Source organism: Artemia sp. Qi Xiang Cuo, chromosome 16 (assembly GCF_049724085.1).
Source record: "Artemia sp. Qi Xiang Cuo chromosome 16, ASM4972408v1, whole genome shotgun sequence".
NCBI lineage: Eukaryota > Metazoa > Arthropoda > Branchiopoda > Anostraca > Artemiidae > Artemia > Artemia sp. Qi Xiang Cuo.
Window position 1 is genome coordinate 5,918,782 of NC_142809.1, and position 12,373 is coordinate 5,931,154.

Genomic DNA, 12,373 nt, shown 5'->3' on the forward strand with positions numbered 1-12,373 from the left:
TGTTACACTCTTTTTACAACCTGCATACAGACGGCATGTTGAGATTCAGCTCACCTTCCCCCCTCAATATTCGTTGAAAATTTCACCTTTATACCCTTGGGTATAGTTGTAATTCGTCTATAGTTCGTCATAGTTGTAATAGTAGTATTGATATTACTAGTAATAGTATTAACAAATTGCCTTTTGATAAGTAGAACATTCCTGTCGTAATATTCTAGAGGTTTCAACATGATATAATTTGCCATTGCTGTGGCACTGCTGGTATTTCCATTTTATGACCTGCATGCTTTCAAATTTTCCTCTTAATGCTCTTAGCCTTACAAGTAGTATCAATGGAATTAGTAGTATGAGTAGTAGTAAAAGCAGCAGTAACAGTAGTACTAGTACAAATTGCCTTTTGGTGAGATGATCTTCCCCTTTAAGTATTCTCTGAAAGATCCAACTTAATACCCAACCCAATTCTTGATATACGCTATTTTGACAATTTGCATGCACACAGTGTCTTTTGATTTAGCTCAAATTTCTCCTCAATACTGTAAATAGAGTAGTCTGGTTGTAGTAGTGGTTGTAGTTATAGTATTAGTATTGGTAGCATACAAATATTGCCTTTTTGACCATATCTCTTATTATTTCCTGAATTTTCCAAATTAATATAGTCAGTTATTCCTGTATTACACCCTTTTGACAATCCGTATAAACGTAACGTGTTTTGATATAGTTCAACATTCCCCTCAACTTTCTCTGAAAGGCTTAAATGAATGCTCATCGTCTTCTTGGAAAGTAAAGTTCAAACATGCATACCTTTCTCAATAACATATACTGTGTGTTAACCACAGTATAAAGATATAGCAGTAAGTTTACCGCAGATAATTTCTGGTTCTTCATTCTCGGTGCGAACAAAAAGCTCCTCCCACTTATTCTTGCATTAGCACGTACAAACAGCTCCTTTCATTTGATCTGCCATCAGCAGTCCAATTTCCCTAGAACACGCATTTTGGCAGAAACTTTCTAAAAATGCCTTTGAAACCAACTTGAGACTTCGAAACCTACTTTTAATTCCTAAAAATATCTAATAATAACATTGCACTACTAATTACCGATTTTCATATATGCATTGGAATAAATTAATTTAAAATTGGTTTCTTCAAAATTTAGTGTTCCTACGTTGAAGCCAAGTTTCGCGTTCAAGAGAAATCTGACTTATCTGCCCGTGAAAAGATCTAATGTCGCTTATGTTTCTACGTTCTCTGGAGCACTCGAACCTCGGTCCGGCTTTTTTATAATGGGCGGGATAGGGAAAGATCATACTGCCTATAATTTATATACTGTGGCGTAAACCATGAACGAATTGCCTAGCTTGCAGCCCTTATCCTGAGGACCGTGGGGAGGTTGACATCCCCAAAGACATAATTATTGGACCTTTCAACAAGGCTGAACAAAATAGATGTATTAAAATTTCAATCGGATATGTTTGGGGAACAATAGACTTGGGTGGCTGATTGCCGTCCATTCATTTTTGACTCTTAAAAAGGGCACTAATACTTCCGACTTCCAATCAAATGAGCTCCATCTGATTCAAAGTTTATACGACCACCCGTTCCATAAAAACTTTATATGCCCCGGGGCATAACTTACAACCAATGGGCTCTGGGGGATTGTTTCCACCCTAAAAACATCGTTATACGACTTGAACAATCGGTAACAAATGACTATCTCACAATTTCAACTGAATGCATTTTGGGAAGAGAGGACATCAGGGAGGTGAGCTAATTGCTTTTCGTCATGTTTGGCTCTTAAAAGGGAACTAGAACTATACATTTCAAATTAAATGAGCCTCTTCTAAAGTTCGCGCCACCACCCCTTCCATAAAAGCATTTTATGCCCCTGGGGCATAGCTTACTACCCATACCCCAAGACTTTGGGGGATTCTGTCAACCCCAAAGGCCTTATTGTATGATTTTTTAACGATTTTGAACAAATGGCTATCTCAAATTTTTATCGGATACATTTGTGGAAAATGTGACGTAGGGGGGGGGGAGGCTGCCCCCGATCAGTTTGAATATTAAAAAAGTAAATAGAACATCTAATTCGCAATCCAATGAGCCTCCTCCGAAGTTATTACGACCACCCTTTCAATAAAAACTAATATGCCCTCGGGAAATAACTTACAACCATTGCGCTGAGGGCTGTGGGGGGGGGGATGTCATTCTCAAAGACATAAATTTCAGACCTTTCAATTACGCTGAATAAAATGGCTATCTGAAAGTTTCGACTGGATGTGTTTTGGGAATTGATAGATGTAGGGGGAGGGGCTTTTTGCCCTCCAATCCCTTTTGACTATTAAAAAAACTCCTTTAAATTTCCAATTGAATAAACATCTTTTGAAGTTTCTACGACAACAAATGACCATCTCAAAATTTCTATCGTCTGCATGTCGGGAAAATACGAGGTGTGGGGGGGGGAGGGGGAATTCACCCTCCAATTACTTTGAATCTTAAAAAGGATATTAGAAAATCTGATTGCCAATCCAATGAGCCCCCTCCGAAGTTTATACGTCCACGTATTCTGTAAAAACCTTAGGCTATATGCCCCCAGGGCATAACTTACAACCCTTGCCCTGAGCGCTGTAGGGGGGGGGGTGTCATTCTCAAAGACATTATTTACGGACCTTTTAACTAGGCTACACTGAACAAAATGGCTATCTCAAAATTTTGATTGGATGTGTTTGGGGAAATGGTGGGCGTGGGACGGGGATTAGTTACCCTCCAATGACTTTCGACTATTAAAAGAGGCATCATGGGCAGCGCTATTGCGCTGCCTATGATCTCTTATGATTTCTTATGGGGGGCTGAAATACAAAGATTATGTTTCAGATTGTGATTTTTCATACTTTCAGGATTTTTTTTTGAAAGCATTACATATGGGGAATGTCTCCCCCCTTCTGTCTTTGTGTAGGTGAGCATATGATATAATACATGTTACAAAAACAAAACCCCTGTCAATGCCATTACAACAACCGGAATCATTAAAAATAATTTATAAATGACATGTTATTAGCATAAATAGATTTACATAAAAACTAGCAAAAAATCTCCAAACATTTTAACGTGATCCATACTTATCCTAAGGGGTTCCCCAACCACCTAATAGCATCATACAAAAATAGTCCTTTACTTCCTACTAAAAATATCTATGCTATAATAAGTGAAGTCATTCTCTTCTTAATATCCATATTGCATGCTTACTCCTAACATGTTATTACAAATAAAGGGATTCGAGGGGTTAAATCCTCCTTTTACATTAATCGGAAGGACCTCTCACAAAGATATTGGAGATTAGGTCCTAAAAATGCGCATTATGAAGGTATAGGTATCCCTTTCCTTGACAGAAGAGACTTGATGCCAGGGGCGGATTTAGAGCGAAATCTTGGGGGGAGCAATGGGACAAGGGCACCGATAAGAAAAATCTTGGGGGGGGGGATTTGACAAGGGTGCCAATCATTTACCAAATTGAGAAATTAAAATAAAAAAGAGTGACAAACAAAATAGTCCTGCACCTACTGGCTATATCCAGATTTTCACTCAATAAGATTTTGGTGCTTTTCCAGTTTCAAACAGTTCGTGGTAATGAACTGCAAGTAAGAAGTGACTCGACTCAATAGTAGCCGAAACTAAAAAAAAAAAAAAAATTAAATTTTAATATTAGTAGATACACTAAAAGAATCAGTTTACTGTGCGGATTCCAAATATTTAAGATTTATCAAGTTTAGTTTTACCCATCAAAAGTTACAAGCCTGATAAAATTTGCCCGATTTTTAAAGAGGGGGAAGAAATACCCTTAATGAAAACCACACCATCAAATTCAGTGTGCCAGAGAACCCTACTGTAGAAGTTTCAAGCTCCTAACTGAAAAAATGTGGAATTTTGCAATTTTTGCCAGAAGATAGATCACGCATGCGTGTTTATTTGTGTTTTTATTCCCAGGGGTGATTGTATCGAAATAATGGCTTAGAAGGTGGGGAGAGGGTGCATTCGAACGGAAATTAAAAGTTCTAGTGCACTTTTCAAGTGACCTAAAAGATGGGAGGGCAATTGGCCCATCCCACGCTCATATCTTCCCCACCCCAAATTATCTGATCAAAATTTTGAGATAACCATTTTGTTCAGTAAAGTTCAAAGATCAAATAATTGTGTTTTTAAGTGTAAAATGATCCCCACAGTCCGTGGGGAGAGGCCTATAAATAATGAAATTCGTATTAATTATTGGGAAGTATACAGATATATTGTTTTTTTGGGGGGAGGGGGGAGAGTGCTTGGTGTGGATTTATATAGGAAGAATCTTTGTTGGGGAGGAAAAATTCTGGGGGATGAATATTCCAGAAGAAATGTTACACTGGGGAAATTTGTTAGAAATACTATAAGAATTCTTTTTAATTGTCTTACATTCTTTATAGCCATATTTTTCATGTGGAGATGTTCCGAGGGAATTATCCAGGGGCTTTTTTCCACGTTTTTTGGTTTCTGGGAAAAAATTTTAACGGAAGAGGGCATTTCTGGAGTGACCGAGAAACCGATTAGAGATTAAAGTCTTATTCAAATGAAAAAAACGATAAGGAGAATTTTTCAGGCTGAATCATTCACAAGCAATTTTACAGGGAGAGGGGGATTCTCAGCTAGGATGGAGCTGTCTGGAGTAAATTTGACGAAGGGGGGATGCACTTTACATTGGATGAAATTTCCACGGAGGAGATCCGTGAGAAGAAGGAGTATATGTCATAGAGGGTGAGCCAGATTTACCGGCGTTATTTGAAAACGAACAAAAATTATTCCATATATGAAGGGTTGCCCCCTCCTCAATACATTGCTTTTTACGCTAAAGTTAGACTGTTTGTCCCAATTTTTTAAGAGCATCTACTGAAACACGGGGGCGTTTAATTAGAATAGAAAGCTTCTTTTTTTTTAAATGCCAACAGCTTTAGCGTAAAGAGCAAGGTATTGAGGAGAGGATAACCCTTCATATACGGTATAAATCTGCCAAAATTAATATGCAAATTTTGTTAATTTCCACGGAAAAGGGCATTTCTGGAGTGATCGAGAAATCGATTAGAGATTAAAGTCTTAATCAAATGAAAGAATGCTAAGGAGAATTTTTCAGGCTGAATCGTCCGCAAGCAATTTTACAGGGAGGGGGAATTCTCAGCTAGGTTGGAACTGAAGGAATTTGACGGAGCGGATGCACTTTACGTTGGATGATATTTCCACCCAGGAGTTTTGCATAAGGGGGGGGGGGTGTACATTTCATAGAGGGTGAGTCAGATTTACAGGCATTATTTGAAAAACAAAAGAAATTTTTCTGCATATGAGGGGTTGCCCCTTTTTCTATATCTTACTCTTTATGCTAAAGTTTGACTGTTTGTCCCAACTTTCTATGAGTGTCTACTGAAACACAGGGGCAGTTTAATTAGAATAGGAAGTTTTTTTTTTAACTACTAACAGCTTTAGCGTAAAGAGCAAGGTATTGAGGAGGGAGCAACCCTTCATATCCAGAATAAATATGTCATAATCAATACATAAATTTTGTTTCGATTTTTCAAGTACCGTGAGCAAAATTCGAACCTGCATTAGTTGAAAAACGTTCAGAATTTAAATGAAAATAATTAAATAAAAAATAAAAAATAGTTTTTTTTTTAACTGGAGCGACACTAAAACATAAAACGAGCAGAAATTATTCCAAATATGTAAGGGGCTGTCCCTCCTCAGCGCATCGGTCCTCACGCTAATTTTTTTTTTTTTTTTTAAGTAGATGTATGACAAAGATTCAAATTTAGCGTACAGAGCGAGGTGTTGAGGATCGGACAGTCCCTTTCATATACGGGACAATTTCTGTTGGTTTAAGTTAAGTTCGTTAAGTTTTAATGTCGCTTCTTACTTTCAGTTAAAAAAAAACTTGTTTTTTAATATCAAACAGGTAATTTAATACTAAATTAGTTTTTTGAATTTAATAGGCCTATTAATTTAATGTCTGCAGTATGTTATGAACGGCTGAGAAAATTAAGTTGGAACTTTCAGGGCATAATTGGGCAAAATAATCTTTTTCTAAAGCTCTATATGTCTGACAATAGCCCTTTCCTGCGGTAAGATCTGAAATGTGTGCACTTTGTCAATAATTTTGAGCCTATTAGCAGTCTCAGAACCTTTATTTCGTAGCATATTGGCCCTATTCGAGCCAAAACTTAGAGTTGTGGCGCAAAATGACAGGAATTGGTACTTACCTGTGGCATGATCTTCTCCTTTCAAATTAGCCCTCAATCGATATCTTATGACCGCGACTTCAATATGATCACAACCGAAAAGAAAGTGCATCTGCTATTAATTTACTCATTGTTTTTTTTTTGCAAAATCCCATATTTTTGCACATAGTAACTTAAAACCTGATTATTAGGATCTTTAATATTATAAAGTTTAATATTATATTTACTAATCTTATAAAGATTAGTCCCTTTTTATGAAGTATTCACACTTTTTAATTTATCAGAATATTTTAATTTCAATGGTCATAACTTTGACACCTTTAAACTAGATTAATCCATGGCTCTGAACCGAAGAGTATGTGCAACTTGTAAAAGGGAAACTGGCGCTAGCATTGGTAAAAAAATGTTCACCACCACCATCTAGCGTTTGTTGTTTCTTGGCATTTCTTTCGAAAAATTTAGAAACTTTCTGAAAATTTAGAAATTTTCATTTTATTTCAACTATGTATTTTATTAAAACACATAATTATGTTTTTTTAACAAACTGTAATTAAATATTTTTTGAACATTAATTCTACCAACTACAATAATTAAACTATTTTGGTTTATTATTACACTATAAAAATTCCGAGAGACGTCAAATGCTAGATGGGATTAGTGATTTTTTGTTGTTGATACTAGTACCATTTTTCATTCTGATAAAGTTACTCATACTTTTTACTCTAAACCCTATTGATGATGGAAAAAGAGTCTTATGAAAAAAAAATAGGTTTCACTTAGTCAGTAGGCTAAGTGGGTCATGAGTTCTGAGTTGCTTTAGTTAACAATAAATTTACATCACCAGAAAACACATTCAGCATAGTCTTCCCCGTAGGGCTGCAAGGCCAGGATATAGCGCGGGAGGAAAAATATCAACCAAAATATTAACAAAATAAATCTAAATCCAGTCGCTCAACTTAAAAATCCTCAAAATCGCAAGCTAGACGGGGGTAGTGCATAATTTTACCGATTCAAATAAACATCCAATCCAGAGAAATCAACTCAACGGGAAACCAAAAAAGAAAAACATAAAAAACAATCAATTATTAGTAAAAAATTAGTTTATATACTTTTTGAAGCCACCAAAGGAGTGGCAGCTTCGTGCAGAATCTGGAATCCTGTTCCTGATTATGTTACAAGCTTTCAGGGGTTGAATGTAGATCACAATGAGGGAGTAGCTTTTTCATCAGCACTGAAAGAAATCATTTATGGAGATGGGTCTGTATTAAGCTTTCTTTTTTAATTGTTATTATCGTTACAGCTTAGTCAGGAATATTGAATATAATGTTTGGAAAATGATCAAATAGCTGAGATAGTCACCTAAGATACGGCAGTGATAGAAAGCAGTTCATCTGAAAAATGATTGAAGAGAAATATGAAATTTTCAATGAAACCGATCGTGGTAACAGCAGCTTTTCAATATTTTCAATCGGTGAAGATTTCCTTTCGCAGTGGTAAGTTTTCTAACTTTTCCATAGTGACCAAGACTTATTGTCAAGTCATAGCAGTTTAATCTTAGAAGAATATTTGATCTTTAAAACAGCCTTTCTTTGTTTGTTTGAACTCAAAGACACAAGATTGTTCACTACGAAATGTTAATATAGGCAGCTGACTTGGAAATAACAAATGAAAATGAGAACGGAAGGAAGAAGATAAAAGTCTTTGATCCACCATTATTTAAATGAAAATGAACACCTAAGGCTGTACTTAAAGACTTTCATAAATTTAAACAAAAGAGAAACAGAATATAAAAATTAAACTTGTGTGAAAAATTAAAAAACGTCTCTTTTGCATCTCCATGTGTCGCGATTTGCAACAAAGTTGGACTTCAGCTGAAAGTCTTGATAAAGTTGTGATGGCTTTAGAGAGATAAACGAAACTAATTTTTTCTACAGTAACTGCAATATTAGCAGAGCTCTCAAAATTTTTGAGAAAATAAAAGGAAAGATACCTGAAATTCTCCCAAAAATGACTTGGCCACGCCTAACACTGTTTAAATTATATTCGATTACATAAATGATCAATTCTATTTATGAGTCAGTTTTACCAAAAAACTCATTTTTTTAATGCAGTTGCTTTGATAAGTTTAATAAAACAAAAACAAAAGAAAACGATTCAAAATCATGTGAAAAATTCCTTGTCTGTCCATAAAATAGTTAGCATACACCCGTTTCAACACTATCATCTTTAAATAGAATATGTTTACAAAGAAAGTGCATTAGGACAAGGCCGTACCCAGAGGGTGGGGGTTAGGGATAATTGAACCCCCCCCCCCAAAAAAAAAAAATTTTTGTCTGACTCGTAAAAACGTAACAAAAATTTGATATAAACAAATTTTGTATGCGTTTTTTGAGGTTCTTTTTGTGCAATCCCCCCCCCCGAAAATTTTTTTTGAGTAAAAGCCCTTCCTCCAAAAAAAATCCTGGGTACGGCCTTGCATTGGGATAGAAACCGTGTATATGAAGCATATCGTTTACAGTAAGCAAAAAGGCCAGCCTCCCATTTTCATAGAAAGCAGACATCTGAAGAGTTTTCAGAGAATAAAAAGAATACTATTAATACTACTAACAACTCGTTGCCCCACCAAGCCACCTGAGGCCAACGCAGCTAAACACACTCGTCCACCTCCTGAATCAGTTTAATGCCTCACTCTTTACTCTCTCTCATGGTGTTCTTATTTCCTTAAAATCCGTTTAGAACCTCCTCTTGCCTCAAGAACCTTCTCAAGTTTTCTACTCCTTGGTGTGGCCTTTAAACTTTTTTTTTGTCATAAGGAATTTTTCTTTCTTAAATTCCACGTTTGGGGATTTGCCAGGTCGTATTCTACTTGACATTGTCCCTTTTGCATTTCAGTAGGGGAGATTCATAGCTAACCCTATTCTAATTCAATTTTAGCACCACTCTGCTACCGATCGCATTTATTAGGGTTAAAAAAGAAAAATTTATCTTAAATTTGATTTTCGCAAAAATAGATTACATGTATTTAGAAATCAAACTTTTAACTGTCACGAAAAAATTACATTTTTATAAGTAAATAACTTCTTAGACCACACTGCTTTCCGATTTACAGAATTTAAGAAAACAAAAAACGGGTATAATTTAAATAAACGAGTGGGGGGGGGGAGCTGTTTTATTTAAATTATAAACTGTTTTTTCTCTATTTTAAACTCTGGGCATAGTTATTAGTCATATGGATATTGAATTTTAAATCTCAAAAGCTATTTTCAAAATGAAACATGAAACAGACAATAATTTAAAGGATCTGTTAGATTTTATGGCAACAATTACTTTTTGCTAAAAAAAAAATTTTGTCCGACACGAGGCCGATACTGAGACTAGACTGCGATACCACTTGCATACCACTTATAATTTAACGCATAACTTATGATTTAACCACTTTGCAATACCACTTAACATAACCACTTTGCAATACCACTTATGATTTAACGCATACGAAATCATATCCTATTTGTAACAACGTTTCACAAAGAAAATATAATTGTTGACAGTTTGAATATGTGTCGAGGGCTTTGAAAGGTTCTAACAAAAAAAAGACACATGGGAAAACGATTTAAAGTAATTCGAAAAATATATACAACTCGATTGGGAGGAAACGTGGACTGTGGCACACCTGAAAACAGACTGGCGTTCTTTTTGGATGCTGCAAGTGCCTCTAGAGGCACAGAAAGACCCGAGGTCTAAGGTAAAGCATGTAATCAGCGTATACATGCTTCAGCACTTTCATTTTTGCCTTGAATTAAATCCCTCTGACTTTACATGATTAGTATGGAGCCACAGTGCCAAACTCATTACGACTTTTTGTCGTAAATTTATTGGTTGAATAAAATGATTGATTGATTGATCATAGGGTGATCCACGCGGAATAAATTGATTGCTTGTTAGTCCCCTGCTTAGTTTTTGGATTTTTTTTTGCTTCTTTATTTTTATGTGAATCATTGTATTTTATGATTTTTTTTTTTATGTATTGATTTTTTTTTATTTATTGTGTTGAGTCTATTAAAGGTGTGAATGTATGATGTTAAAAATGTTTATGTTTTTTCTGTATTTGTTTCATTTTTGTTTCTCCCCTGTTTTTTTCCTGGCCATAGAGCCTTACGGGGGAGTTTATATTGAAGTGTATTTTGTTGAGTTTATTGATTGAATAAATTGATTGATTGATTATTAATATGAACAAATTGGCGTGATGGTATACAACCGTTAACAGTTTCTGCGGAATACTTTTACAGCCATTTGGTTTCTGGATGATCGAAAGAGAGTATGCACTTTGATTTCTTTTCAATGCCTGAAGCTTAATATCAAGCTGGTATTTTAATTATAAAAATTGCATACAGTCAGTACGTTTCACTAAAAGGTGATAAGTTTTATATGCAATTTAGCAAGTGCACCGTGTTCTGACTCACTTCTGGAGGATGGAGTCTAAACTTTCAGAAAATTGTTTTTTGGGGGGGAAGGCGGGTACAAACTGACATGTGTTTGAGAATCTTTCTTTGAGGGAAGGAAGTAGATTATTCTTTCTCTAGTCCTCACAAAAAAATATATACTATGGGTTTTTTCTCCAACATTCTCTTCGGCTAGCTTATAATAAATGTATACTAGAGTAGAACCATCAAAGTTTCATAGTGGAGGCTTCCTGACCAGTCACAAATGCGGGAGGGGGTCCTGCCAAGTATCGCCATTGAATTTATCAAGTGGGTAAAGACCTACTAGATAATTCTTTTAGCACGGTCTAACTCCTTACGAACTGTCAATCGGTTACGGTTCCTATGGCTCTGGGCATGATGATAAGTAAGGGGCGTCGTTTTCTTAATAGAATTATAAAGCCTAAACATGATATACCTTAGGAAAGCCCCCAAAAGCCCCTCTCCTCGCCCAAAAAGGATTTGGAATAACCCTACATAAGATTGACCATCATATTTGGGTCTAAGCTTGATCTTACTTAACAAAATTAAATAAAAAAAAAAAAAACAAGTTTTTTCAACTGAAACCAAGGAGCAACATTAAAACTCAGAACAAAGTTTTTAAAGTTTTTAGCACTTTAAAAAAGCTTCCTATTCTAATTAAACATCCCTTGTGTTTCAGGAATCGTTCTTAAAGAATCGGGACAAACAGTCCAACTTAATCGTAAAGAGCAAGGTATTGAGGAAGGGGGCAACCCCTATATATTAGGAATAATATCTCTTCGTTTTGATTTTTAATTTTTCTCCTTAATTTCAATTTAAAAAACTTGTTTTTTTTAATTTAATTTTTGATCGTTTTTCAAATAATGCCGGTAAACCTGAATCACCCTCCGTGAAAAATTCCCTCCTCTCACGGGAAACTCCTCCTTTTAAAGTTACTCTATCGTAAAATGCATCCCCCCTAAAATATCTGGCGGACGATTCAGCCTGAAAAATTCTCCTTAGCATACTTTCATTTGAAAAAGACAAATTTATAATCCTTTTTCCGATTAATCCAAAAATCCCCCTTCCGTGGAAATTTTGTCCTGGAAATCCAAACCCGCTGAAAATTTCCTCCGGGAAATTCCCTCGGAACATATCCAATTCTGTTAGCAAAGAGAAAGTAAAGACAAATAAAAAGAACTTCGTATAGAAATTATGTCAAATCTCGCCAGAAAATATCCTCCACCCCCGTGGTAAATTCTCCCCATGGAAACCCCTCCCCAGAAAAAAATCCCCCCTCAAAAAATTTCTGTATACCTCCCAATAACAAAAGCTATACGTAAACAATGGGCAAATGTTATAACTTAAAGAGCTATCAAAGACATGAAAGGGGGGCTCGTTACTCTCCAATAATTTTACTCAATTAAAAAGGGTACTAGAACTTTTAGTTTCCGTCATAATGAGCCTTCTCCTCTCCTGAACCAGTGGCTAAATACGATCACCCCTAAAAAGTAAATAAATAAATAAACATTCATCCGTGATCTTTCTTCTGTCAAAAAATACGAAATTCTAGATTTTTGCCAAAAAGAGCTTGAAACATGTACAGTAGGGTTCATTGATGCGCTGAATCTTGTGGTGTGACTTTCATTAAGATTTCTTGACTTTTAAAGGGTATTTCCCCCTT

The 12,373-nt window shown here is 35.6% G+C and overlaps 1 protein-coding gene across 1 annotated transcript in view; it reads left to right on the forward strand.

Moving 5' to 3' along the window:
• mAChR-B (muscarinic acetylcholine receptor) overlaps positions 1-12,373 on the forward strand; it is a 113,419-nt gene that overhangs the window by 18,158 nt on the left and 82,888 nt on the right. Inside the window, exon 2 of the mRNA XM_089102666.1 lies at positions 7,551-7,743. Within this exon, the coding sequence (XP_088958792.1) occupies positions 7,649-7,743 (95 nt within the window). The 5' untranslated portion in view covers positions 7,551-7,648. The remainder of the gene's footprint in view (positions 1-7,550; positions 7,744-12,373) is intronic.